The sequence below is a fragment of the Coturnix japonica genome, chromosome 9 (genome assembly GCF_001577835.2).
Source record: "Coturnix japonica isolate 7356 chromosome 9, Coturnix japonica 2.1, whole genome shotgun sequence".
NCBI classification, from domain to species: Eukaryota; Metazoa; Chordata; class Aves; order Galliformes; family Phasianidae; genus Coturnix; species Coturnix japonica.
In genome coordinates this window covers 20,937,729-20,965,698 of record NC_029524.1, presented here as the reverse complement: position 1 = coordinate 20,965,698, position 27,970 = coordinate 20,937,729, and the positions used below count along the sequence as shown (strand labels likewise).

The window sequence follows — 27,970 nt, the reverse complement described above, 5'->3', positions numbered from 1 at the left end:
TTGTGATGTTTCTAACTCAGCAGCACAGAGATGTTGGTAATTGCTTTGTGAGAATTTTTCTCTCATACTTTGACATGAAAACAAGTGTGATGTGGTGGATTTGGAATTGTTTCTCCAAAAGTGAGTGAATGTTTGAGACAATGTAGCTAAATAGCTCCATGAAAACACTAAAACCCACTAACTTCAGACAGAAATTTCAGATTTGAATAGAAAAGGATTTAATATACATTCTCTATATGTTGACAGAACTGCCAATTGAAAATTCAAAGGGGAATAAAAGAAGGAAGGCAGTAGCTGAGATCTGAGCTGGTTAGTTATGGGTGAGCAGCGCTGTGTCAGAGTTCCCATAACTCTGACAGTGAACAGGTTTAGGTCGTCAAAGTAATTGCATTATGCATTCATAAAAGAGCTCTTCTAAAATACACTGCATGCAGGCTGCAAGCAACTCCATCAGGTGTTTGGGAGATATTAACAGAAATCTCTGGTTGTTCCAGTTTCACTGCTCAGAGAATGCCTCCCTTACCATTTTGGTTTTCCCGAAGCTTAATGTATATGATCAAGCAGGTCTGCTTTTTTTCCCCCACTAATTTCTCTCAGTTACCTCAAATATAAAATCAGTGCTGGAGTGTGGAGGAAAGCTGATAGATTTTGGTGGGTTTGTGTGTTTGATGAACAGCACCCACTGGCTTATCTGTCATAAAGCAGAGCTAGTGAGTCACACTTGCAGACCTCTGCACTGTGCTGGTCAGGCTGACCTGAGAAGCTGCTTCTGAGTTTGTGCATTCTCATCAGGGTCCAAATCCAGAGGAGCTGTCAGTTTCAGAGTGATTGTAGTGAGGGCAATTTTATATCCTATTGCTTGTGCAAAGTTCTGCTCTTTTTGTTGTTGTTATTGGCTGGGTTTGAAGGGAGAGGGAAGAGAGGAATAAATTCCAGAAGGAAGGAAGTTCTGAAGTTTATTTATCTGTTTCAAAGCTATTCAGGGGCTGAAGGCTGAACTCTGATGGAAGAGACAGGTGATTCCCTAAAGGCAGGTGATTCCCTAAAGGTACAGCTTGTCTCTGTGCTCGTCCATCGTGCTAAGCCAGCAGGCTGCTTGCACACTTGTCAGTGTGTGCTTTGAGAGCAGCGCACAGGGGAGGCACATAAAACTCCTGTTAATTCACAATAGGAGCTGCATTATGCAACTGTGTGTTAATATTGTGGATAAATACTCTTCAGTGTAAGTTTGTTATGATTCTCACCATGACAGAACCATTTTCTCATCTGCAGTGTTCTAATTGTAAACTTATTTTGTAGAATGGACTCAGATTATAACCAGGTACCTTCGAGAGCAGCTGGCAAAGGTTGCAGAGTTTTATCATGTGACTTCCAGCCAAGGCAGCAGCTCTGTAGGGATGCCTCAAGAGATGGAACAGGCCTTGAAGCAGTGGGAATATAATGAAAAATTGTCCTTTTATATGTTTCAGGTAATATTTTAGGAAATCAATGGATTATTTTTTTTATGTCACCGTTTTAGAAAGTTGTATTTTAGATATTACTGATAATTTGAGTTGTAAAACTATGGTCAGTCTTAGTTGCTAATTTATTTTAGAGACTTGCTAGCAGAAAAAAACTTTGATTTGCTCCCAGTTAACAAGTGATGTGTTATTTAAAATCCTTTAAGGAAGGAATGCTTGAGAGACACGAGTACTTGACGTGGATACTGGATGTTCTGGAAAAAATCAGACCTACTGATGACGACATTCTGAAGCTGGTGCTGCCACTAATGTTGCAGGTATGTGTGTGTTCTAAAGCTGTGTAATTTACACACTCAATGTAAGGATAACTCGCGCGTGTTAAATGATTCTAATAGTTGTGGTGTTAAAATTGACGTGTTTCTATTTGAGATATTTAGGGAAAAATATTGCAAGGTGTGTGCTTGAAATATGTAGGTATCACTCCAAATTTCATGCTTTATCATCCTTCTTAACTGAAGTTGGTAGGAAGGCTCCTCATCTGCAACTGCTCCTGCAGGACAGATGGAATTTTTAAGGGACAGGAGTATAGGTTTGCATTTTAGATACTCTTTTGGTGATCCCTTCTGGTCTGTGCATACTGAACGTTAGACTGTTAATTAAAGTGAAGATGTGAAGGAGGCAGTCTGGTAAATAATGTCTTCTTGTTTTAATTTCAGTACTCAGAAGAGTTTGTTCAGTCAGCTTACCTGTCCCGCCGCCTTGCTTATTTCTGTGCCAGACGCCTGTCGTTGCTGCTGAGCGATGGCCCCAGCCTTGCAGCTGCACATTCTCCTCATGTGATTATTGCACCAAGTAACCCTCCTTTGGCAGCGCCGAGCCCGACTGCGCCTGGTCCTGTGCTGAGCCCCGTGCAGCTCAGCTGCTCAGATTTCCTCTCCTGCCCACAGCACCGTCCGCTGGTGTATGGGCTGAGCTGTATGCTGCAGGTAGGCTGATGCTTTGTTGCTCTTTGCTTTCGAGGCCACAACCGTTGAAGTTATTGGAAAGCTGTATGTCTGGGTCTGATGAGGTGCACTGGTTGTGGTTTGAAATGCAGCTGCTTCAGGTAAAGAGGACTGAATGGGTTTGGAGGGAGTGGGAGGGGGAATCTTAACCACTGCCAGAGGTGTGAAGGTGGAAGCACCTTAGGGTATGGGCGCTGCGTGTGTGTATCTGCAGCGCTGCCACACGAGGGAGCAGCTCTGCCACAGAAGCGGCCAAACCTTCCCTCTGATGGAGCTTCTCTGGCTCAGTAACGGTCTGTGCGGCGTTTGCATCACCAGTGGACTCGCTCGTTCCTGCCAGACCCCATCTGTCCGTGCTGGGAGCAGCTGGACCGAAGACAACACCTCACTGATAGGTCCAGAGGACGGCCCCGATGCAGACAAGCTCTCCAACTTAAAAAGAAGTATTTTTCTAGGCAATCTTTTTGCTAAGCTGTTTTGTAAGCCAGATTTGGACCAGGAGAACTTAAAGTAAAAATTAAATTACAATTAAATTAATAAAAATAAAAATTTTGCAGCAGCTTTAAAGTTAAAAATCCATTACACAAAGCAACTTCTATCACTTGAGATGATATTGAAGGTCTGACCCAAAAGCACCAAGGATTTCTGCTTTTGCCCTGCGTGGCTCTGGATGCTGCAGGGTAATGGGAATCTGGTGGTAACTGTAGGAGGAGCCTCCTGAGGCCTGTCAATGCAGTGCTTCTCTTTTGAAGTCATGGTTAAGTTTCTGGTCTATTTCAGTGACTCGTGTTTTAGAACCTGGCAGAGATGTTCATTATAGTCTCTTAAATTTCACTTTTTCGTATGTAGCTTCTTTCTGAAAGCTGAGTGCCAAAATGAGTTACTTCTATCTATGACTCACTCACATTTCATGGAGAGGATCTGTCTGGGATTAACTTTTGGTGGTGTTATAAAAGCAATAGAAAAGGGAATTGAGAGTGTGTATGTTTAAAGACAGCTTTTAATGATGGGGGAGGAAAGTAACATAGTAATTGAATTTCTGCAATGTGTGCGTGGGTCTGTTGTTTCTTTCTTTGTAATTGACCAAAGTGATTCAAGCTCTCTTCTTGTTGGAATTGTTGGTCTTGTCCATGACACACTACTTGTGCTTTGTACTATTGCTTGCAGACCATAACTCTTTGTTGCCCAAGTGCCTTGGTGTGGAATTATTCCACAAATGAAAATAAGAACATTAATCCTGGCTCACCCCTGGATTTACTTCAAGTTGCTCCATCTAGTTTACCTATGCCAGGTGGAAATTCAACATTTAATCAGCAGGTAAATTTTTTAATGTTCAGATTAGTAAGATCTGTTTTATATCCCAAGAAGTGGTTGCGTTCATGACTGCAGCTAGAGATGTAGTTATTAATGTAGTTCAACTTCTAAGACCAGAATTGTGCTGGTTTTCGATGGCCTTAGTTTGTATGTCGGTCAGATGCCAATTTTTGTGAAAATATCAGTAGTTTTACTTAAGTTCTGATGTTTTTAGTTATTAAATAGAAATTACTTCAAGATGTAAAATTGCAGGTAAGAGGAGGTGTATCATACCCTATTGTGACCTGTGACCTTTCACAATGGAAGTTAAATTCAGATTGGAAATGAACTTCTGCCAGGTTGAACCTAAGTAAAAGAAGTTTCATTGTACGAGAAGAAACTTATCAGATAAAAGCATTTGAACCAAACATGCTTTAGTTTGTGTTACCAAATACAGGGAATGTTGTAGAACATTACAAGATACCTTGCTCCTACTGAGAAAAGTGTCACAAGCTTGAAATGAAAATGGAGACTTCCTCCTGCTGTCTAATTAGTAGCTCCCTCATTTACAGGTTCGGGCAAAGATCTCTGAAGTAGAACAGCAGATAAAACAGAGAGGTCGCGCTGTGGAGGTGCGGTGGTCTTTCGACAAGTGCCAAGAATCAACTGCAGGTAAGGCAAGACGTAATGAAGTGTTGGGAGCCTTCGGGTTTGCATTTGTTCTTTTATTTGAGGATAAACCTGTTGCACTGTGATTCATTGTAGTAATAGAGCATTTCTCCACCTGCACCTCAGTCCTGGGACTAGTGAAATAACATTAACATGCAAATGTTGGGTAGAAGCTGAGAAATCAGGCTTGGCCTTGGGTACTTCTGGCTCCTGGAATAGCTGGATACCTAGGTGAGAAATGTGTGTGGAACAGTTTGTTTTCAGCTTAGGTAGGGGGAAGTAGGACAGAGACTCTGGCTGGAAATCTGCACATGAAGCATACAAGTTAGAAAATAGGCAGTTTCTCTTTGGAGCGGGTACTGAAATCCCACAGTGTCGTCTTATTTACACTTTTTTTTCCCCCTCTCTGACTGCTGTATCTAGGGGTGACCATCAGCCGAGTTCTGCACACCTTGGAAGTGCTGGATCGACACTGTTTTGACAGATCGGATTCCAGCAATTCAATGGAGACACTTTATCATAAGATTTTCTGGGCAAACCAGAATAGAGATAACCAAGAGGTAATGACTGGACTCTCTTCTCACTGCCTAATCTGTAGACAGGGGGTTTTATTCTTGCTTGCGAGAACTGCATGTACGTGTGTATGAAACTGGTCCAAAAGCTGTGTGTTTTCAGTGTTTTTCTCGTTTACTATTCAGCATTTTATTTTTTAGAAAAAGCCACTCTTTGCTATTACATTGTAATTCTGAAGAGGTTTGTCTCTTGAGCACTGTCCTGAGTTAGGTAAAATACCCACACCTTTCACATCTGCTGCAGAAAGTTGTAAATCAGTGTTCAGAGATCATAAAAATCTTTATTAGATTTAATAAACGTCTTTAATGTTTTACTCTTACACAGCTCAGCTGGTGGCGCTGCTGGGTCTTTGTGTAATGTTGGATTTCTGAGTTAGCTTGGAAATTGTCTGGGGAAAAAGAAGAAACTTAACAACATGTTAATAAAGTAAAATTTCAAGGTGGAAAATACTTGTGAATCTGTCACAGCTGCTTGTGTTGCTGTTGTGAAAGCTTTTTGGCAAAGGGTTTTATTTAATATACCCATTTTTTGTTAGTGATGGTATGTTCTTAGTGATTGGTATTGATTGGTTGAGGCTCTGTGTTGTTTGGAAACGTTTTCACAACAATTATTAGTCAGTGTTGTTATAACTGCCGAGATGAACAAAGTGTGTTGAGCGTGAGGACATAGGATCTCTTTGGAAGTATTTCTGCATGTGGAGCTCAGAACTGGCAGGTAGATGTGAAAGACAAGGCAGGATTGGGTTTGTATTTATTTCAGGCACACTGTGTTAGATTGTGTGAGAGAAAATACAGCATTCTCATGGCAGCAACAATGTTAGTAATTTGAGTAATCTCTTCTGGGCCAGGCCTTTCTTGGGCATGGAGGTTCCACATTTTTTCAAGTTTAATCCCCTGCGGTCCAACTCAAAGCCATAACAGTCCTTGAATTACTCAGTACGTAGCAGCATTTTGCATGTCGTGTTGCTGTGAAATTACTATGTATGTCTATGTAGCAAGGTTAGCTTCTCTGATAGATTTTATAATACATGTTTCATCACCACAATTTTTATTGTGTGGCTGAAATTAAATCCTGGTCCATTCATGCTGTTTTCCACACTTCCATGGAAGAAAGGATAACTTGTGTGGTTTCTGCACTGAGTCTTTAATCCCTTTGTCATTTCATGCCATGGTCAGATTTGTTCTGTTTTTGTGTCTCTTTCCTTCTTTCTTTCTGCATTTCAGAAGGCTTTTCTAGCTTCAACTGCAATTGTATTTCCGGAATGTTTCTTCCTGTTCCAAAGCGCAGTATTGGTTGTGCATGTTCTGAAAGTGCAGTGATTGCTCTGTTCTGTTCTTGCTGTCAGTCGCTGGCCATTATTACCCCTTATTTCAGCTACTTTATGACCTGAGGTTGGGTTGCCTTGAAAACACGCCTGCTGTGTCCCCTGAGCAGCCCTCTTGAAGTTCTGGTACCAAACACCTTTATGAGATCTGTCTGGTTAATTTACTGCCAGTCTGCTAATGACGTAATCATTTACTCTGAGGTGGAGAATGCTGAGTTGTAATAAGATATGATTGTGCAGAATTATAGAACACAGTGGGAGTGATGCTGGTGAGTGACACTCCATAGCAGTATATTTTAGCTGTTGTGCAATAGGTAATGGGTGAAAAGAGAAAGCACTTGATTTTTAAGAAATGATGCTGAATTTCTCGGCGTCACTATGGAAAATCTCGAACCTTCCTGGAAATTGGTGCACTTGGGCTGTTTTCTAAGTTCAGGTCTCTGAATGTGCGTTCAGGGCTCGTGTCCCATGTTATATTTGCAGTCCTGCTGAATTCTTAGAATGTGAGGGTTGTTTTTTATTTTAGAGTGAAATAATGTTTTTGAACTTGGTTCTCACGAAAGGGCTTGTAACAGATGCTGGGAGTTGATATTTGTCTTTCTGAGATCACTTTGCTGGAATTGAAACAAAACGCCCCCCCTGTGTCTGTGGGAACAGAGGGCTGGTGGTGCTGCTGGGTTCAGGACAGCAGGAATTCAGCAGTCAGACTGTTGCTGCCTGAGGGACCCAATCTGAGTGTGCTGGGACTCAGGATGGGAGGGGAAATGAGATGGGCTAAACAAAGTGCACGGAATTGTCTGAGGCAAAGTCTATTTCCATAAACACTGAGAAAATGCAGCATATTTGGAGCATTCTTGCAATATTTTAAATAAAGTGGTTAGCATTAGTTCAGCTGCTTGAACCGCTCCGTTATCTGAAGCCTGGCTGGGCAGGTATTGTCACCCTTTATGGCTTCAGAAAATTCAGCACAACGTTCCTGCTCACCTCAGCTCCTAAGGGAGTCACTGTGAAATTTGACTGGACAGAAACGTAAATTCAGTGACTTCAACAACTGGCAGAGCCTTGGCAAGGACACACGGATTGTTTTTTCCTTTTGCATTAGACAGTTTCAGAGCGGTGGCTAATGCTGCTGGGACAGCATTTGTGTGCCCTGTGGCAGGGAGCTGTGTGCATGCGCAGCCCCTGAGAGGTGGAAAAGCAGTGAAGGCAGGTGGGGGAACCTCTTGTTGTAGGGGTTTGTGCTGGGCAGTGGGCTCTGTGCCCAGCATTCCCTGCTCTGTCCCTAAAAAGAGGTTGTGCAGCCTGCTGTTCAGCTGTGGCATTAGCTGGAGTAGAAGTCAGACTTGTTTCTTAGTAGCTGCACTGAGTTAATAATAAAAGTGAGGGCCAGTGGGAAAAGAGCTCTGAGTTATAAAAAGCAGTTTTAATAGTACTTTTGGCTTCCTATCTCCAAGTATATCAGAAATGGTAACACAGGAGGGTACTGAAGGGAAAGTATTAAGCATTACTACTTGAGCTTGTTTTATTTTATTAACTGAAAAAAATCCTAAGAATTCTTTTCTTGCTCTTCACTGACCTGCTCTGCTTATAGGCAGTGCTGCAACACCTCTGGTTTTCTCTGAAAGGCTTTCAGAAAGAGCTACTTTGTGTTGTAGCCCAAGTGGCTGAGCAACGGGTTTGAGTGGGATGATTTCAACCACGCGGCTTCCGTGCCTGAAAGCAGCAGGTTTGGTTCCCAGACGCTGATGTTTGTGGCCACTGAGGGCTGAGCATAAGTAACATCCAAACCCCCTCGTGCAGAGCTTGCTTGGGCAGTGGGTTGTGCTTGTGGTGAAACCTCACAGGATGAGGTGCCACCAGCTGTGCTGAGCTCCCCTGTCTGATGCAGCGTTTCCTCTCACCAGGATGTGAGGTTTGGAGGCAAAGAAGGGGCTGAGTTCCCCTGACCAGCGCTGCTCGAGTTCTGCCTGGCATCTGCCCTACAGAACGTTGCACATTGGGCAGCGCTTGGACCCATCCCATGTCCTCCTGAAATGCTAAGGGTGAAAGCACAGTCTTGGTGCAGCTCATCCAGGCAGCAGTTTGAACCCTCTGAATTGTGGTCTGCTCGAGGGGCTGGAACATCTGCTTTTCCTATTTTGCCTTTTTTTTTGTGAAGTGACATTATGTTACAACAGTTTAAATTTGATTATCAGCAGTGTGAAAATACTGATTTTCCTCTTTTGCTTCCAGATTATATTTAATTAGAAAATACTATGAATGAAATACCCATGTGCATCCACTAGTAGTAAGGAACAAAACCTGTTTTCTTTATCCATCCATCAGAAAGCCCTTGCTCAGAATTAAGCCTACTGGCCATATACATGAGATGCCGTTCTGTTCTGTTCTGCGCAGGCAGCCCCCAGTGATGAGGCCGTGGTGATGCTGCTGTGTGAGTGGGCTGTGAGCTGCAAGAGGTCTGGGAAGCACCGGGCCATGGTGGTGGCCAAACTCCTGGAGAAGAGACAAGCAGAAATTGAGGCAGAAGTAAGTCCTGTCTCTTTTTGCAATAGCAAGAACAGCATGTCTAAAATAGCAAGGGTATTTCTAAGGAAAATTGCCTTAAGCTCTGCCCTTTGCAAAACAAAGTAAGTTTGATTGCACTTGGAGCTCTGGATATTTTGTCATCAGTTTACAATTTTGGTAGCCTAGATAAACTTAAAATGAAAAGTCTTCTACTTACAGCTCAGCTGAGTGTGGTTTATGTTACTGCCTTGGTACCTGTTTGTTTGGGTGGCATCTGTCAGCCCCTTGTGAGCCCCTTGTGCCTGTGAGCTGCTTGCCCATGCACTGGGATGCTGCCATGAGGGAGCTCTGTGTGGTGCAGGGTGGATCTGTGCTCCTGCTTGGAGGGCTCTGGGATGGCTGCAGACTCAGTGTTTATTTTGAGGCCAAACTGCAGTGTGTTTGTATCTCACTTTCTGTAGAACTGCCTTGTTTTTTTACAAGTGAAAACGTTGCATTGGAGAGCAAAACATTGTAGTGACATCACTGATGAAAAATTCTGCCTGCCTGTTGTGGTAAATGACCACACACCATCCTGCAGGAGCCAACAGCTCCCCTGCCACATCCCCACGGCACTCAGCTCCATGCTGTGTGCAGAGCAGTGACTGTGCTGCTGCTGCCCCAGAGGAGCTATTGGCCCCGGTGGTTGCTGTGCTGTCATGTACACAAGCAGAATTAGCTACTTTTTGCCTTTGCTTTGGTCCTGGAAATTCTAGATCTTAATTTTGTTGCTTTTATGGGAAAGCATATCGCTGCAGAAGGTGCGTGTAAGAGGCACACCTCAGTAAGGCATCCAAAGTGAGCAAATGAAATGCTTCTGAAATTACTAAACTGAGTATGGGGAAAGAAAGTTGTTCTAGGTCGAGACTGGGTGTTATGCAGAGATGGGAAACAGTCCCACTGTAGTTGCTTCACATGTAAGTTGTGGAACATGGCTTGTCTGTGTGCATAGATGCACGCTTCTTTGTTTGTTTAACTCCGCAGAGATGTGGTGAATCTGAAGTCCTAGATGAGAAGGAATCTCTGTCTTCAGCCTCCTTGACAAGTTCCAGTCTTCCTGTTTTCCAGAATGTCCTGTTGAGGTTTTTGGACACACAGGCTCCCTCACTGTGTGAGTATTAACTCACTCCAAGCCGGTCAGAAACAGCTGCTGGAGTTACTGTTTGGTTGTGGCAGGTGTTTGGGTTTCTGTGATGACCTGCTCCGTTCTCTCTTGTGCTTATTTTCCTTTATTTCCTGCCTTGTTGTGAGCTCTTTGTGACCTTCTTTTCTTTTTCTTTTTTAATTTATTTTTTTTTCTGTTTTTCCTTTCACAAAAGGGAAGTTGGAAGAAGCAATACTTATTTCTGTTTAGACCTTACAAGACCTGGGGGAATTTCTTGCACCGTATGTGTAGCTAACATCAAATGCTCACCTTTTTGACAAGCTGTAGTGGAAATGCTGAGTCAGGGCCTGAAGCAGTGACTGAGCACCTGGTGGGAGGGCAGGGTCAGCCCAGGGGAGCTCAGGTGTGTGCAGCAAACCTGATTGATGGGAGGGGTGGAGCTGGAATTTTTGATGACAGAACGAATTTTGTTGAGGGATACTGAGGCTTCCGTATCTCTAAGCCTGAAAAGCAGGACTGTGTTTTGGCTGAGGGTTTGCCTGTCAGGTGGCTAAGAGCCAGATCATTCTATGCTGGAGATACAGTCCTGTTTTCTTGGTTTTTGGATAGCTGACCCAAGCAGTGACCGTGAGAAGACAGAGTTTGTGAATTTGGTGCTGCTGTTTTCTGAATTCACTCGACACGATGTTTTCTCCCATGACGCGTACATGTGCACTTTAATATCACGTGGAGACTTGTCGATCACTGCAACTTCGAGACCACGTTCACCTAATGGGGAAACTGTGGATGAGCACTATTCTAAGGATCATGATGTGAAAATGGAGGTAATGCTTCACGTTGTTTCTCCCACGTTCAATACCTGATTTCGTACAGTGTGGGTTTTCACCAAAGTAACAGTATTTCAGATACGAGTTTTCTTTTAAACTCATTTTTAATCTCTCTTTGTTTGACTTTCTGTCTCTGAGAAGACTGGAGGTGATTTGTTGCCAATGTTTTTGTGTGTCACTTAAGTGTTGCCATTTTGGCACAAATACACTGAGCTGCCAGTTCTCTGCTGAGCTAAATAACTCCGAACAAACAAAAAGGAATAAAATTGGCTTCTGCATTTAGCAGTGAAAAACTTATGTGCAGGTAAACTTTAATGAGGAGGAGGAGAGCTTTACACAGGAAGAGCCTGGAGGAAGCTGCTGTGCTCTGCTCAGCTGCTTGCAGGGGTCAGGAGCTCGCTGTGTGCTGAACAGCCACAGATGTCTGTACAAAAGTGGGTTGAAAAGCAAATCCTCATGACTCCAATGCACACAGTTCATGTGCAATCCTCACTCTTCCATCAGTTGTGCATTTCTTCACCTCTGGTAAAATGAGTGAAAAAGGAAGGCGCCTTTAAGCTGCAGATTCTGGGCCACGTTTGGACTTTCATGATGAGACGCAGCCCCTTGTGCTGCTCCCGGTGCCTGTGGAACTGTGGCCAGTTAAAGCTTCTCTCATCTTTACTTTTCATTCCTTCTGTAAATCTCTTACGTAGGTCTCAGGGCTAAACTTGCCCTAGGATGTAGGGGCTGTTCACAAGTTGCCTGTCATGGCACAACAAAATAGCAAGTAAACCTGTGAGTGCAAGAGTCCTGTTCTGTAGGTGTCCCTAGGAGCAGAACTACTTGTGGGGATATGCTGTAAACCTTTGTTTCCCCCTTCATCTCCTCCTCTTTTCTACTGGTTTATAGATTTAGGCTTGAGAAGTGCTCCTGTGAATTCAAAGTCAGTATGTGAAAGCTTCTGACCATCACTGCTTTTTTTCTTATTTCTTAAGCAGGTGAAATACTTGGGTTTACCTGGGTCCAGTTAAATAGGTGATCAATACAATGTGACTGATACTTGTTTTTCTCTCTGGCGATTCTTAGGATCATAGTATTATGGAACACATGGGCACTGACTCAGGACCCACTTGTATCTTTGATGATGTAGACAAGGGTGACTTTAAGGCAGACTTTGGTTCTGAATTTCCAGTAGGTTTAACTTTTGGTTTTCTGCATGCCTTTGGTGCCTGTGTTTGCTGCCTGCTGTTGTCACCAGGAATGTCCTGTGCCCCTCATGCAGCCTGGCTGCTTCCACCAAAAGCTGGTGTCTGCTGTCCCAGTGCCTGCTGTGTTCTGCTGGTGCATTGCCTCAGTTCTGTGCATCTGCACTGTGAGACAGCACATGGCTTTTCTGTGCAGCCCCTTGTTGGCCATGTGCACGTCAATGCACTCTGATGCTCCTTCCCTTCCCTTTGCCCTTCAGCATGTTCAGGGTGTTATATGGTCTAGTTAAGCATCGATAAATATGCACATTTACTCATCTAACACTAAGGGCACCAAATTGATACCATTTGTTTTTGAGATGAATGCTCTGCCTTTGCTCTGTCTTCCAAGTCTGTTTTTCATCATGATTAGCCTGATTCTGGACTGCTCTTTAATCTCCTCTTTTCTCCTTTGGTCTTGTTCTGCTTCTCATGGACCCCTGTGCCCAGATGAGCTGGTGCAGAGCTGCTTGCTGGATACTGGATGCACTGTGTGTGTGCCTGACACCTACCATAGTGATGGTTTCGTGCATACCATGCCTGCTGCAGTGCCTTTTGTCCTCCATCCCCTCCCACTTCACCCTTCTCATTGTATCCCCTCTGGGTTATCTCATTGCAATTTCTCTGTTCCAACTGTTTGTGTGTGAAAATTGCTCTGACCTGTAATGTTTTGTTTTGTTTTTTTTCTTCCCTGACAGAACACTTCTAGTCTAAAATCTGCCTAATAACAATGAGATTCACTTAGGAATATAATGTATATATGTGGTTGCTTACATTTCAGCATAGATTACTATTGCTCTTGTTTTGTTTATCTCTGGAAAAAAGCTCAGATGCTTATACAGTAATCTTATCTTTGGAGTTCTTGAATTGAAGAAGTTAGAGGTCACACTTATCTTAAACATTTGTTTTACATGACTTAGATTTTTTCTCCGATGCCTGGGGAGTCCTGTGAGAACATGAACTCTTCTTTAGACAGAAGAATTTCAGTTGCCAGTGAGAAGTCAGTCAAGAGAGAAGGACTCAGAGAAGTGATTTTTCCATCCAACTATGACCTCCTTCGTCACCTGCAGTACGCAACGCATTTCCCAATACCTCTGGTGAGTGAATTCTGGTTGGGCACAGAGCGGTGTTGGCTGTTGTGATGGCAAATAAAAGCACTTAAAGGAAGAAGTGATCACTGTGTGCAGGGAGCAGAACTGGCTTTGTCTGAGGGCTCCCAAGCAGCTCTCAAGGTGCTGCTTCTGCTGAGGGTGCCTGCTGTGTGCTGCAGGATGTGCAACATGCAGGGAGCTTCATCTTACCAAAGGGAGTCATGTTAGCTGGAAAAGTGCCTGAGCCAGAGTGATTTATGCTGGCTTAGTGGAGAAGGGAGATGGTACTACATTGCAAACTCCATATTTCAGGGTTCAATGGAAGTTTGCTAAATAGAAAATCTGATATAGTAGTTGGATAAATGGATGAATACTGAAATATCTGAAAGAAGTAGTTCTGCAGTGCGATGGATGGAATGGTGCTGTTTCCTTCCTCCCACTTCCTCTTGTTTGTAGAGTGGATTTTTGGCTGCTTCTGTTATTCTGTTGATCTGGGAGCTCTTTGGAGCTGCAGAAAGCTCTGTGAGTAATGTTCCAGATCCCAAACCCTCATTTGGTTGGCTTTTATATATTTAATCATATTACGTGTTTGCTGCAGCACTGGACAAAAAGGGCCCCAGCACTCAGTGGGCTGGGAGTGGGCTGTGTCTACTCAAATTGTTTTGAAACAACAATGATAATTGCTAAGCAGTATTGAATCCTACCTGTACAGGAAGTGCCAGCTGAGTGTACGATGTGATATCTCCCATCTCTTTTGCTTAGGTTTCCTTTCTGCATTACTACAGTGATTTGTTTTTATAAGAGTATTGAATGAGCTGTTTCTTTTATCAGGCTGGTTTTGAATGCTCACTTGAAGTTTGATGTGTAGTTTGAACCATGTAAGTTTAGCTGTCTTTTGCTTCTGTGGTATTTTTGGTCAGATGGGGTTAGTGCAGGAAGTCTGACTTTGCCTGAGCAAATTGGTTTTTCACTTTGATTGCCATCTATTCTAAAAATGAATTATTTTTGGAAGTGTTTGTAAAAATAAATAAGTAATTAAAAAAATATATATATAAAGACTCTTAGTTACTGCTTTATAAATGTTTATAAATACAAGCCAAGGCCACACAGTGAGAACTTCTGCTTACTCTTTATTTTCATTTTACAATTGCCTTGAACTTCCTGTACTTACACACTGCTGGTTGTTTTTAAGTTCAGTGCAGTAGCATCAAGGGAGGGCGGTGGAACTTGACAAGAACAGAAGGTTTATTTATGGGAATTACAGGTGAGATGTAAGCAGATACAATAGTTTTTAATCAGTGCAGCTTAACATTGCTTTATAGATTAAATAATGCCCTTTAAAATGATTTTGGGTTAATTGTGTCTGTGGGAGGCTTTGCAGGTGATGAACTGCTACTTGAAAACAAATCTAGTAAGAATGCAGTATTTCACTTAGGGAGAGCCCGAAGTGTTTACCATAAATAATAATAGTGTATATTTGGGTGTCTCTCAACAAGTTTTGTTCTACATTTTTGCTGGCTGCTCTTAGGTTGTCACTGGTGCACTGCAGAGTATTTCTGAACAGCAGCACTGAGTGCTTTGCTTGTTCAGGCCTTCTATAGCTGGCATGGTGATGCGAGTTTGTCCTCTTCCGTCCAATGGTGATGTTGATGGTAGCAGCCATGTTTCCAGTTGCACAACAGCTGTTTAGGTTGTGTGTTTGCACACACTTTCCATGTAGTTTAGAATCAGTGTCTTTGTACCCAATGCTCGCTTCTGTGCTGTGCCTCTTCTTCTATGGAAACCTTTGCCTGTTTGGATGCTATGAAAGCCTCAGTGACTTTCAGTCTGAATACTTTGGAAAGACGATAGTACAGAATTGGGTCAAAGCAGAGGTTTGATATTGCAAAGAGCAAGGTAGATTCTTTTGCATGAAAGAGAGTTTGCTTCACAGAGCAGCTGGTTATGGCATCGCTCTGGCTCAGAGTGTAGGGGATGCGAACGACGTGGTAGGGAAGGAAGCACAGCAGGTAGGCAGCTGTTAGCAGCAGGATGCTCACCAGGGCTTTCTTCACGTTTCTGTAACTCTCGCTGTATTTGTTTATGTAGAGCTGTCTGACAACAAGGAAATTGGAAATGAGGATCATAGCTGAAAAATTGAGGAATATTGCCGTACACACGAAGTTTGTAAAAACATGCCAGTCTCTCCCAAACTTTGTTTTGAAATCGATGCACCTTGCATTAGGTCTTTCTTCAATTGTTTTTATGGGAATTGCCATGTTAGGCACTGTTATCAGGAGAAGCATTGTCCATACAACTGCAGACAAAATCTTGGCAAATCCAGGCTCCTGAATGCGATAGATCTTAGAGCTGTGCATCAGCTGAAGGTACCGATCCATGCTTACAAATCCCAGGAATATAATTGATAAATACATGTTCAGGTAGATGAGGCAGGCTGTCACTTGGCAGTGAAATATCTGCAGTTTCCAGGGCGCAACACCGAGGTCAACTATTATCTTTACTGGCAACGCCAAAGTCAGTAAGAAGTCCGCAGTCAGGAGGTTGATTAAGTAGATGCTCATACACTTCTGCTGTTCGTCTTTCTGCATGAATGCCCACAGCGCAAAACAACTCCCCAGAAAACCCATAAGAAAGATCAAGTAGTAAAAGTAGGTGAAAGGTTCCAGTTCTGTTTTGATGTAGCATTGGGAAGCATTGTTTGGCATTGTGAACTTCTTGTGCACTTTGTTTTGCTGGATGGAGTGATCAAGAACCTGTGAAAAACAGCCGAGAAGACATCAACCTTTCTGAGCAACGTTCATTGTTCTCTGGGAGTTTTGTTTGGGTGAGTTCATGAAAAGATGCTGTCAGGACAAAACGTGTATTTTTCTCATGCTGCTTCACAAATGTTGGAGAGATCTTTGTTCTCCTGTCGGAAATGTTTGGAAATGCACAGGATTTGTTCCTGGAAGCACACAGACTTGTCAGAAGTGTTTCCACAAGAGCAGTGTTTCAGACTGCATGCTGGGCTCAGAAAAAATCCAAACCCAGAGAAGCTTTGAAACTGCTCGAAGTTAAACACCTGGTTAATGGTGGTCACACTGGAGCTTTGTAACTTCAAGATGGTTGAAATGACATTTAAAAATAAAGGGTAGCAATCTGGCTTTAGGAAAGAACAGCTCAGGGCTGATGTCCTCCTGCACTCAGCAGTGCTGCCTGGCCCCAAAACATGGGCGCTGTGCTGGATGCTGCCGACAGCTGCCCGGCTGGGCTCCTGGGCCTGCTGTGCCTGCACTCTTCACAGCTGAACTTCAAGCCCTGGGTTTACATAGCAGTAGGCAGAGGGGAGCAGACAAAGACTGACAGCACGTACCTGTCTTAGGGCCCTGTGAGGAGTCCGGAGCAGCAGTCTGTTAGCATTCAGTGTCTCTCAGTATGTTTCCTCATAGTGTGAGAGCAGATTTTCCCCTTGCTGCCTCTGCTGTTTTTTTTTAAATGTGTCTGTGGTTTTTAAATGCTCCGACTGACGCAATTAAAACCAGCATTCAAGCAGCCAGGGCACATGGAAGTTATGTAGAGAGGTGATGTGGAGCTGCCCACTGGTGCTGTGGTTGTTCCCTTCCTGCAGTGCAGGCAGGGGTGTTGAGGCTGCACCATGAACAGCATGGGGGATGGTAGAGTCCAGCGAGGATGGCTGGGGAGGTACTTCTATAAGGAGTTAAAACTCTGAACCTTTAAAGGCTTGTTAGGTACTGCTAAAACAGCAGCACTGAAACCCAGCTTGTTAGTGCCCTGTTAGCTGAGAATCCTCAGGAGTTTACTGATTTTGCACCATAGCTGTGTGAAAAACCAAGTTAAGAATGTCTGGTTTTAGGCTTAGTCACAAGCTGAAGGTTCAGACCATATTTGTTGAGATGCTTGCAAAGCTTCTTCATCTGGAGTGCTCCTTTGTTCAGTTTTGAGCAGAGGTGGGTTGATGCTGTGCTGTTGTGCTCATTGTGCAAGGCTGATCTTCATGGTATCGCTTACTTTTTAAACTGAAATGCAGGATTCAGTCTGTTTTTCTGTGTATCTCCCACATGGGCCAGCTCTGTTGTGCAGAGTGGGATGGAGAGAGGCTGGAAGGGGAGAAGGGCTGAGGGCTGCCCCAGGTGGCAGTGGGCTGGTGTGCTCTGAGCCCTGGAGCTGTGGGGCATTGCGGCAGTGGCACAATGTGAGGGCAGTGCTGTGGCTGTGTGGCAGAAAAAACCCTCAGAAAGTCACTTGCAAACACTCAGTTTTCTCTCATCTTTTCGACTCAGAGAAGCAGGCGGAGCCTCTGAGGCACAGAGATGAGCAGATGATGCAAATCAGTCCCGAGGGATCTTCCCTCTCTTCCTGCGCACAGCCACGAGGTGAGTGCTGGGGCTTATCCTTGGGGAGTGATCTGCGTGGTATCCGGCCCATCCTGTACCCCAGTCACGTGCTCTGTGCCCAAACACATACAAACAAGCAGATCCACTGTGTGCTTTTGAAGACTTTCATGGCTTTCATTGACAGATTAAAAAGCGATACCCCATTATAACAGGTCTGCATCGCAAGTGAAAAATGTGAGCACACTTGGCATGAGGGTTGTTGCAAGTTCTGTGCAGAAACAGCTGTTGGTGATGAAGAAAAGAATTGCTGGCATTTCTATTTACATGCACAGGGAGAGCAAATCTGCCCAGCAATGTGTGCGTCCACGGCCCCTCCCAAGGGGTCCCACGCTGTTGGCTGTGAAGTGCTGTGAGCTCCAGCAGGGCCCTGGGTGTGCTGGCAGAGCTCGGCTGGCAGGGCACAGGAGCACCATGCAGGCAGTGAAACAACCCTGGGATCCTCAGAGCCTTCTGTCAGGGACATTAGGCCTTCCCTGCTGTGCTTGGCTTACAGCTGGTAGCTGTGGGGGGGGCCCTCTCTACATCTGCTGGCTGTGACTGTGAGGTCCAATCATCAACACTTGAGGTGTTCTTGTTTGCAATAGAGATTGATCATTTTTGGGGACGGCTTCTTGCACAATTAACCTGGGACATGGTGTGCTGGGGAAAGTGACACAGAATCAACTTAGCAGCACAGGAAAGAGATTGGCCTCATACCTTTCCATCCTGGTTTGTACAGCAGTTAAGAGCAGGGTTGGCAGTGTGGAGCAGAGGCTTGGCTGAATGCTGGAGTTATTGAGACTTGAGACCAGATTGCTGTGGGGTCAGTGGTCTCACATGAAGTTACTGGGGAGAGCTGGTTTTGTTGTTTGTTTTTAATTGAAACTCTTCAGAAGCTCGGGGTTCAGTGTTGCTTTGGAAACACCGCATGGTGTCAGCATACTTTCACCTGAGTTGCCGTATGTAACTTTTTGTCATTGTGGTGTCAGTGAACTGGTAGGATACAGGGTCAGTTCTTCAGTATCAGTAGGTTTTTGTTTCTTTTCCCAAAGCTTGCGAAGTAATAAAGAAGTTATACAAGTATGTATTGCAGACATGGACTTCATCACTGTATGCCACCGTATTTTGACAGATGCAATTATTTAGATTTATGTAGGCAAATAAAACACATCTCGTATAAGGAACCAAATGTTTTTACCTTCAGTTACAAGTAGTTACCCACAAACACAAAGGTTCCCTTCCACTGTGGATTATTTCTTTTGCTTGAAAGAAAGAGCCTGCAAAGCTTCGTTGTGAGTCAGGGAGCTCATGGTGGCAGGTGGGGGTGGAGGGCTGTTAGCTGCAGAACGGTGATATCAGACCAAGAGGCCTTGGAAAGATACAAAGACTGTATTTAAACAAAGTATCACCCTGAGACATTCCCTGTTTGGATTAAAGTATCATTCCTTGGCAGAAAGGTAACAAATGTTATTTCTGTTTCTATAACTTCACTGTAATGCAAAATAAGAGCTTCCAGAGTCATTACCCGAAAGCTTTTGTGGGTACTTTATACATTGGTGAGGTTTCCCTTTGTGATGATTACAAAATAAAAAGGCTGCCCTGCAAAGTATCACTACAAGAAGATTACAGTTGCATGTGGAAGGTTGGTGTTTCAGCTGTTACTTTTCTACATACCATGTTTTACCATGGTTTTCTTACGCTTTTGGCACTATCAGTCCATTCTTTGTGGGTGTAAATCTAGCCAGAGAGGCCCAGCTGAGCTTCCCGTGTTGCTTCAGGGGCTCTGCTTGGGTTGCGCTGGGCTGATCTGCTGTTCCCAGGTCCTTTGGGCTGCCCTGCTGCTCCTCAAGCATGTCCTGCCTGGCTTCATGAGAAACGAGGGCAGTTCTGGGTCTGGAATGTTGGGTGATTCTTTCAGAACCGTGGACTGGAGCTGCGGAATGTTTTGCTCCATTTATTCTTCTCTTTCCTGTGATCCAGATAGGTCACATTGCACCACAGTGCAGTCGTAGCATCAGCTGAAATACTACATAGTAAATACACTGACAGCACGCAATGGGCTTTGTATAGAGAGAAACACTGCTTGGTATTTTGTGGTTGAAACATTTTCTGGTTTATTGCTGGTCATCATCTGTTCCGTTTCTTTCTGCAGTGCCAATGTTTGCACTATGGGGTAACTTGCAAGCATGTGTTGTTCTACAGACCTGAACTTACAGAATGTTCATGCTTTCCTGCAGTGTGTTTGATCTCCTCGATTTAGTAATGTCAGCCTCACCTGATGTTTTCAGCTTGAGGTGCAGTTTTTGATACAGCCTTTCTCTAAAAGGTTGGCAGAGGAAAAAATAAATAATGGGATCGAGGCACACGTTGGCAGCAGATAAGAGCAGAGTGAACTCCTTGGCGTGGAACAGAGCCCTCTGTGAGTGGCAGTTGAACTGTGAGCTGGTCTGGCTCAGGGTGTATGGGATTCGGCAGAAGTGGTACGGCACAAAGCAAAGGACAAACACGAACATGATGGTGAATATGTTGCGGCTGGTTTTTCTCTTAGTGAAGTCCGAGTTCCTTCTGAATTTTTTGTAGGAGCTGTATATTTTTTTTGAGATTGAAGTGTAAAAGATGATGAGTAGGAGGAAAACAACCCAGAAAATCCCTGTGCAAATATAACTGGACGCCTTGTGCCATTGTTTGCCTAGCTCGCTTTTAAGACCGATGCATTTTCTGGAATAATTTGCTTTAGAGATTTCATTAGTTAAAATCATATTTGGAAGTGTTATGAACATAATCAATATCCATATGATGACAGAGATGACCTTACTGTAGTGAGCCGTGTGAACTAAGGAGGTGAATAAAGGCTTCACGATTTTGTAGTACCTGTCAAAACCTATGAGGCCAAAAAATGTTATTCCGATATACATGTTTGCATAAAAAACGACAGCGGAGTATCTGCACACAAACGTGTTGAGCTGTGGAGGCGCGATTTCTGAGTCGGCAAGAATTTTGAAAGGAAATGTCAGACTCATTAGGAGATCAGCAACAACGATGTTTTTGAGATAGACGATGAAACTCTTCTCACTGGAGATGCACAGGAAGATCCACGCTGCCACGCCGTTCAGCAGCAACCCTACCATGAAGATCAAGCAGTAGATGAGGGGAATGACTGTCTTTGTAATTACTGTGATGTTACTGCAGCTGCTTCCCGAGGAGTTTGTGCTGGAGTTGAACATCTTACAGTGTCTTTGTTCCTAGAAGCAGAGGAAATATTATCTTAGTAAGATAAAACAGTACTGTGCCTTCCATTAATTAGTGTAGGATTTCTAATCTTATTTCAAAGTGAACTTGGTATACTTCTCAGAAACTACGTTGTTCTTGTTTCCAGCACAATAAGTGCCTTCCAGGTGGTGCCATCCCAGTGTTGGTGATATCCAGGGACACAGTGCTGTTCTGAGCTTCTGTCACTTCTTCCAGATTTGGGTCCATCTATTTTGCTCAAGTCCTGTCCTGTGCTTCGCAGTGTGTGTGAGCCCATGTACTGGGAAGCCACAGTGTTCAGTGACTGTAGGTGCACCTCATAAACCCTGAACAACCCGTGTGTATCTTAGCACTGATTTACTAGGAAACGTATGACAGATGTAAAAGTTCCTTGTACAAGTGTTGTGTATATGGTCATTATAAATATGCTTCTGTTAGTGAAGCCTGGGAATAACTAATAGATGCCAGTGTTTTCTGATGCATTCTTGGATAGCCTTCTGTGCAGCTAGCACAGTTTGCTTTAAGGAGTTAATAACACAACATACAGGAGTGTCTATATTAGCATGAATCAGAAGTGAGAGCTGCCCTCCCAAGTCGTTCAGACTTAAATTTTAGAGGATCCCCACAGAGGCTCCAAGAAATCACAGCTGCTGTCGGCTTTTCTTTGGCAGCTTTGTTGGGGTGGATTACCCTCTGTAGGGAAGTCTGAACAGATACAGGTATATACTGCTGCTCTGTGGGCATGTGAACACCTGGGCAACTGGGGAATGTGTGCTGCAGAGCAGGGGAGAGAAATATCCTGTTTGTTGGAAGAGGAACCATTTCCTTACTGCTGCAATTCAGAGCTAACAGCTGATGCTTCTGTGTAGCAGATCAGAACCCCAATTCAACCTAGGAGTAACTGGAAATGGAAACTTTATTTCACATGGGCAAAATTGTTTCCCTCAGTATTTTGTTTTCTTTGTGTCTCTGGAGGACACTACGAAGGCTGACAAACTTTGTGTCTGTTTTGGAACGTGCTTTGATAAGTGTAATAATGAGCAGGAGTGCTCAGGGCTGCAGTTCAGATCTGCCTGATGTCTTCCCACAAGCAGACCCACAGCCCTGTCTTTAGGCTTTTCTCGAGTCATTAAGGCTCTCTTTTCTGTTTGGCTGAATTTTTTAAGGCTGAAGATAGTGTGGTGAGTGGCTGTTAGAATAGAGCCACCAGGTGAGTGGGTGTGCTAGGACTGAGACTTAATCACAGGTAAGGTTTGGGGTGGTACTGCCAGAAGAATGACCTCTGCTTCTCCCATATATCCTCAGTCAGGGGGAGAGCACCACCAACAAATGGCAGTCTTATCTAGGGTGGAAATCTACTGTCTGAAAGCTGTTCTCTTCCCACTGCTGTCTGCTGCGTGTGTGTCCTGTCCATCCTGCAGGGCTGTCTGAGCAGGACCTTCTCTCCCCATGTGGTGTGCCTGAGTTATTCCTCACCTGCTGGGTTTGTGTAAATGATATACATGCGAGGTTTGGTGCTTGGGCCTGGCAGCAGCAGGTATTAAATGGCTTGAGAAGACCACAAAGTAGTTCTCATGCTAAGGTATCATACTACAAAGGATTATTTCAGGATAGTGTGGTCAGAGATGAAGCTGCTACTACTTTGTGTGTTGTTTGTAGCAGCATGGAGGAAACCCTAGACATGGAAGATATCTCTTCTGATGGCAGCAGATTTATCAGCTGCCTGTGACTGAGAAGGAAGCCAAAGTCCAAGACAGACACTTAACCCTTTCCATACCTGTGGCATGCCATTACCTTTCTGGATTGGACTGCTGTGGTGCTTTTAGTGAAGGTGTTAAGGGTCTCGAGAACCTTCCATCGTTAGCACAGGGCCTGTCCTCCAGCAGGGCGATCTGTTGGGCAGCAGAGCACAGCGGTCAGAGCTGTCATCACAGTGCTGCTCTGTGCAGAGGCAGCACACCACCTCTGACCTGTCAGCAGGCCCTCAGCATTGCTCTCATGGTGAGAGAGCTGTGTTTGCCCTGGACCATCACTGCATTCATGCTGCTCCAGGCTTCTGGCTCTGCTGCTTGCATCTCACTGCTGGCATTCCTGATAAAGTTACCTGTGCTTTTTCTCACCTGGGCACCCAGCTCTCTCTGACAGGCCCTGTCTCCAGCTGGAGAGGGCTTTTTTTGGTCTTGAATGTATTCTGCAGTACTGAGTGGATATTTTCAGCTATTTATGGAAATTAATACAGCTGTTTGATAGATATGCAATGCAGCTGCTGGGTCAGAAATGATCGGCAGTGGTCATTTTCTCCAGAACTCTTTTTTGAGTTGCTAAATGGCATTTATCAGTGAGGAAGAACATGCCAAGCTGATCTCTGGTGTTCTGAGACAGTGCGGACAGAAGAGCCCTGATGGAGGTGTGCTCTGCAGTGTGGTCTGTGTGTGCGGCCCTGAGAGCAGAGCCTGGCCATGTGCCCAGTGCAGTGTTCGGCACAGAGAGGCAGAGAAACTTCACTTGTGCTTCTGTAGCAAAAGGTAGTAAGCAGAGATAGCAGCCTGCATGGTATTCTTGGGCCTGGCTCAAAGAAGGGGGCTCTCCTGAGTGTGGCAGTGGTTTTCACATGGTCTCAGTGCCTTCCTCACTTCTGGGACCTCTGCAGGATAGAGTGGGTCTGTCTGAGCTCATCATGGGAAGAGCAGGCATCCTACTCTGTCCATTGTAGCTGTGCTTCTCCCCTTTGGTCCAAAAAAACAAGATTTAGAATATGCTATTGAGGAGATAAGAATCAGTCATTGGTGGAGGTGTTTTGTCATGGTGTTCAATTTTCTTTACAAGCTACTGACTTCCTGAATGTGGGATGAATGAAACCAGATGCTGGGCCTGGACCACCTCCAGCTCAGAAAGCCTCCAGGGCTCTTATAAGATGATGTGCCTTGGGCCTGGACCTGTCTGCTGTGGGTGCTGCCCACCATTTCCTCCTGTGAGCATCTCACGTCCGGCCCCGTGCAGCTGCCACTGCCCTGCTTAGCATCACTGACAGCTGCGCAGGCACTGCAAGGATCTGCCCTGCCATGGGCAGCACTGCCTGGACATGCCATGTCTGTCTGCAGCCCTTTGCTGTGCTTGGAGGCAGTGTGCCTTGTGGGGCACTGCTTGGTGCATGCAGCACCAACAGGTTCTCCTGACCTAAATTGGTACAGGCAGTTGGACTGTGTGTGACATTTTCTCCTTTGTGATTAATTCCTGGTGCTCTGAAGGACAAAGCCAGTGAGGAGAGCCAGTGGGTGTGAGGAGCAGTTGTAGATAAGATCGTTTTCTTTGTCATTACATTAGCAAGCTCTCTGGAGGGCAGCATGAGCTCGTTTGGTTGCAGAGCAAGGACACCTCAAGGCTGGAACCAGGAACTGCTTCATTTCTTGTGCGAGGGTCCCTGTGCTGTGCTGTGTGCAATCTGACAGCCTCGTTTTCCTAACAGGAATTTGAATTTTTCATTCTGCTTTTGTCTCCAGTTTTTGGACAAGACTGTCCTAAAAATTCAGCCTCTTAGCACTGAAAGATCAGCACCTGCATTGCTCCCTGGTGATACAGGCTGGTGTGTCTAGCAGCAGGGATCCCTATGTTAGTTAAGGACCAATGGAGTAGTTTAGCAAAGGAATGAACAAGTGCTGCTTCTAAAGCTTCCCATTCCAGTTTTGCTTGGTTTGTGAGCAGCCTGGTTTGCCTCAATGATTCTGCTCCACAAGAAGCCCTGGGATCACAGCAGAATCATAGAATGGCTTGGATTGAAAAGGACCATAAATTATCATTTGGTTTCAATCCCCCTGCCATGGGATGCTGTTTTCCTCAGGTTTTACGTGTATTATTTTGGCAGTTGCTTTATTGTTATGGCCAAAGACTCCAGCTCAATAAATATAGAAGTAGTTGCTGAGGAGATGCGTGGCTGCTTCCTGCAGTGGTGCCCCGCACTCCCTCCCTGCACACAGCAGCTCCGCTCGGTGCAGTGCCCCACACTGACAGGGAATGCCTTCATCTCTTGTATCTATTTACGGTTCCTTTGTGTTCTAAAGGGTTGATTTGTTTCTGGTTTATATTACACCTGAATGGTTTTTCCATTGCCAATTAAAGACAAAAGTGATATTTGTTTAGAAGTTTAACAAAACTGTTGAGAAGCATTGGTAATGTACAGAAATCTGTCACAGAGGGATCTTCCACCTGGCAGTATTTTCAGCTTTTTGGCAGTTAAATAGAAGCACAGAACACAGCCTTTGCAATCGCCTTGTAACGTAAAGCACCGTAAGTGCTGCATGAATGGCAGCAGGTTGTTACTTACTGCTCACAGCGAAGCCTCCTGCGCTGCCCTGCTGCGCTCATTGGTGCGTTCCTTCCAGCCGGGCAGTCGGTCACTTCCTTGCGATGGTGTCCTGCTCTGCTGTCAGCGTGTGCTTCGGAGAGCAGAGCTGAGGAGCTGCTGACCGTGCCCTGCTGCTCTGCCTGCCGTGCTCCAAATGTCAGTGCTGCAGCTGGCCAGAGCTATTTTGGTGCGCTCAAAAGTCCTTCCGCGGAGATCAGCTTTGAGTTGGGTTCAAAAGAGACACGTTGGTGCATTTAGCAAAGCAGTGAGCTGAAGTTAAGGGCGGGTGTTTTCTTTTCTTAAGCAGTTCCCAGGCCTGGCCGTGACCTCTTCTGTAAGGCTGCCTGCCCTGATGGCTTCTGTTTTTGTTGAAGGGAGTGTTCTTTGCTGGAGTTCACAGGGCTGCGTCACGTTTGCTCTGGGCATGCTCTGAGGCCCAGAGATTTATTCTTGGGACAGGTGATAAATCTCTGCTTTACAGCTGTTTTCTTTCTTCTTTCTGCAGTGTTATCTTATTTTGCCTTTTTAAATTTTATTTTATTTACCTTAATCACCTGCCTTCCTCCCTTCCTATTCTTTTCATACGTTTACCGAGAGGCATGGAAACCAAGCACAAAATCCATTGAAATGTTTGCTAAACAAGAAGCTAGTGTAATCTCTTATTAGGAATGTGGGGATATACTGCTGTTTATATTAAAGTAACGTTTGTAAATGCTGTATGGCAGTGTTAACAAACGTTCAGCAGATGACTTAATCTCTGTTTTACAATGCACTACCCAGGGCCCCCTCAAATACACATTGCCCTGGCAGACTCTTCTTCCATGCTTGCAGAAGCTGTGCGGTGCTGCTGCTTTGCTGCGTTGCGCCCATCCTGCACACAGCCAGGGCGTGCTGACCTGAGTTAACAGTCCCTAAAGGTCACTGAGTCTTTCTCAGTGAAATATGGTGACATCTTCAGAGACCTTAACAAAATTGCCTTGCATTTTTGCTCCAGCTTGCAGCTGAGGAAGGAAGTGGTGAGAGCCAGGGGTTGCAGGCTTGAACCCTGCTCTGGTTCATGCAGTCTGAGTGACAGTCCTGCAGCAGGGAGAAAACGCTTTTTGGCTGCATGGCTGCTGAGTGACCTCATGGTGTGTAGCGGAGCAGCTGCGTGGCCCTTCGCTCTGTTCCTGCTGCCTGTGTGATGGATGTAACTGTTTTGTCCCCAGGGTCAGCCGCTCCCCTCTGCTTGGGCTGGAAGGAGCTCAATGGGCTGTGAGCAGTGGGTGGAAGCCCCGGGGCTCTCTGGGGACAGAGCAAAGCTGTGCCGTTGGAGTGCTGGGCCTCCAGGTGGGGCCCAGGTGAAAGCTGTTCCTTCTGATGGTTGTGGGATGTTACCTTGCTTTAACCAAAGCGTGTTTAAGGAAGGTGCAGATTCTCTTTAATTGCTCAGAAAGCAGAAACAGAACTCAAGAGGCATTTATGTGTCCTGGGTTGGAGCCCTGTTTCCTGTGGTGAGTAGAACAGCGGCTAGTGGCAGTACAGACTCTTCCTTCTTTAAACCTGTGCCTGCGGTCCTGTGACGCAGGTCCTGTGTGTTGTGCAGGTTCGGTGGTAGACCAGATCAGTTTTGTGAAGGCCAACATAGGTGCAGCAATGGGAAGCTGTAGGGCCCTGCTGCCAGGAGCCAGGACTGCCCGTGCTTCAGGGCTGCACTGAGCTGCCGTTCCTGGGCAGCCCCAGGTCACCGTGAGCTGCACTGCTGGGCAAGGAGCCTTGCTGCAGGGCAGTGGGGCGAGTACTGCCCTACTTGCCCTCCTCTGGGGGATATTCTGTGCCATCTAAGGACCAAACACAACAGGCTTCTCAGATGCTCCCAAGAAGGCATGCAACCAATTTTTTATCTCTTTTTATCCCATTGCCATGTATTTTTGGATCTGGGAAATGAAGAATTGGATAGAAGAGCTTTATAAGCCTGCGGCCCTCTGAGGCAGACTTTGTAATTAATTCTGCAAAGTCTTTTCTTTGTTTTTCTGTTTCTTCTTTCTTGTTTTTAAATTTAATTTTCCTCTTTCCCAGTAACAGCCTCAATATCCCTTTTGGGACCAGGAACAACTTTCACGCTGTGACTCACAACAAGCTTTTTCCAAAAGCTTCCTCATCTAAACCTAAAACTGAAGTAAGCAGTCTTCTATTTCTGTCCAGATGAAATCCTTGCAGAGGGGGAAGAAAAGGGTGGTCTGCCAAGGGAAGGAAGTTTGAAAGGCAATCACAAAAGGCCTCAAACTACCTTTGTGTTTTGTGCAGCACAGACAACTGTTCATAGCCTCATACTGTCTTTCCTTTTTCAATGAAAGCAGCTCTGGAAGCTTTAAGTCGTGGGAATCTGTTGTCCTTTTATTATAAATTAAGAACAGTAAACTTTCTCCATGCTTTGCCTGAAGAATTCCCTTTATGGAGTCAAAAAATCCACAGACTCAGATTCTCTTCTCTGCAATGTCTTAGTCAGTCCGTGAAGTTATTCCTTGTCACTCAAAGTTGTTGCTCATTAAATATCTTGCTGCAGGAGGTTGGTCTGCTATGTTTAAAGTTTAATTTAATCAGGTTGTGGGGTCTTCTCTGGAGACATTCAAAACCCGCCTGGACACGGTCCTGTGTGACCTGATCTATGCATTCCTGCTCCAGCAGGGGATTGGACCAGGTGATCTTTCGAGGTCCTTTCCAATCCCTGATGTTCTGTGATTCTGTAATTCTCTTTACTAACCAGAACTTTCCTGGAAACATCACATCTGGCAATCATCTCAGCAGTGCCAGCTGCCCTGTCGTGCTGATTACTGATGCCCTAAGCCTCTAAGTATGCACAGAGCTGGAAAACCACTGCAGCGGGGGTGAGTCCTACTCTTACAAGAAG

At 44.9% G+C, this 27,970-nt stretch overlaps 3 protein-coding genes across 7 annotated transcripts in view; 1 reads left to right on the top strand and 2 right to left on the bottom strand.

The window, feature by feature from the left end:
* Positions 1–27,970, top strand: part of MED12L (mediator complex subunit 12L) — a 90,772-nt gene that overhangs the window by 7,719 nt on the left and 55,083 nt on the right. For 3 of the 4 annotated variants that reach the window (XM_015872149.2, XM_015872147.2, XM_015872146.2), the window contains exons 5-15: positions 1,300–1,469; positions 1,667–1,777; positions 2,177–2,446; positions 3,632–3,781; positions 4,330–4,429; positions 4,850–4,986; positions 8,718–8,849; positions 9,852–9,978; positions 10,582–10,796; positions 11,868–11,972; positions 12,946–13,122. In XM_015872149.2, the coding sequence (XP_015727635.1) occupies positions 1,300–1,469; positions 1,667–1,777; positions 2,177–2,446; positions 3,632–3,781; positions 4,330–4,429; positions 4,850–4,986; positions 8,718–8,849; positions 9,852–9,978; positions 10,582–10,796; positions 11,868–11,972; positions 12,946–13,122 (1,694 nt within the window). The remainder of the gene's footprint in view (positions 1–1,299; positions 1,470–1,666; positions 1,778–2,176; positions 2,447–3,631; positions 3,782–4,329; positions 4,430–4,849; positions 4,987–8,717; positions 8,850–9,851; positions 9,979–10,581; positions 10,797–11,867; positions 11,973–12,945; positions 13,123–27,970) is intronic. The other variant, XM_015872148.2, reaches the window with a different exon arrangement.
* On the bottom strand, positions 14,234–19,012 carry GPR171 (G protein-coupled receptor 171). The gene is made up of 2 exons (XM_015872160.2): positions 16,469–19,012; positions 14,234–15,869 (listed from the first exon to the last, which is right to left on the bottom strand). Exon 2 carries the CDS (start codon positions 15,819–15,821, stop codon positions 14,844–14,846), a length of 978 nt encoding a protein of 325 aa, XP_015727646.1. The 5' UTR covers positions 15,822–15,869; positions 16,469–19,012; the 3' UTR covers positions 14,234–14,843.
* P2RY14 (purinergic receptor P2Y14) lies at positions 19,119–25,453 on the bottom strand. Of its 2 annotated transcripts, XM_015872158.2 has the most exons (3): positions 25,060–25,452; positions 22,533–22,630; positions 19,119–20,731 (listed from the first exon to the last, which is right to left on the bottom strand). In XM_015872158.2, exon 3 carries the CDS (start codon positions 20,711–20,713, stop codon positions 19,700–19,702), a length of 1,014 nt encoding a protein of 337 aa, XP_015727644.1. In that variant the 5' UTR covers positions 20,714–20,731; positions 22,533–22,630; positions 25,060–25,452; the 3' UTR covers positions 19,119–19,699. The 2 variants fall into 2 exon arrangements, with proteins under 2 accessions (XP_015727644.1, XP_015727645.1); XM_015872159.2 differs by lacking the exon at positions 22,533–22,630 and having other exon boundaries at positions 25,060–25,453.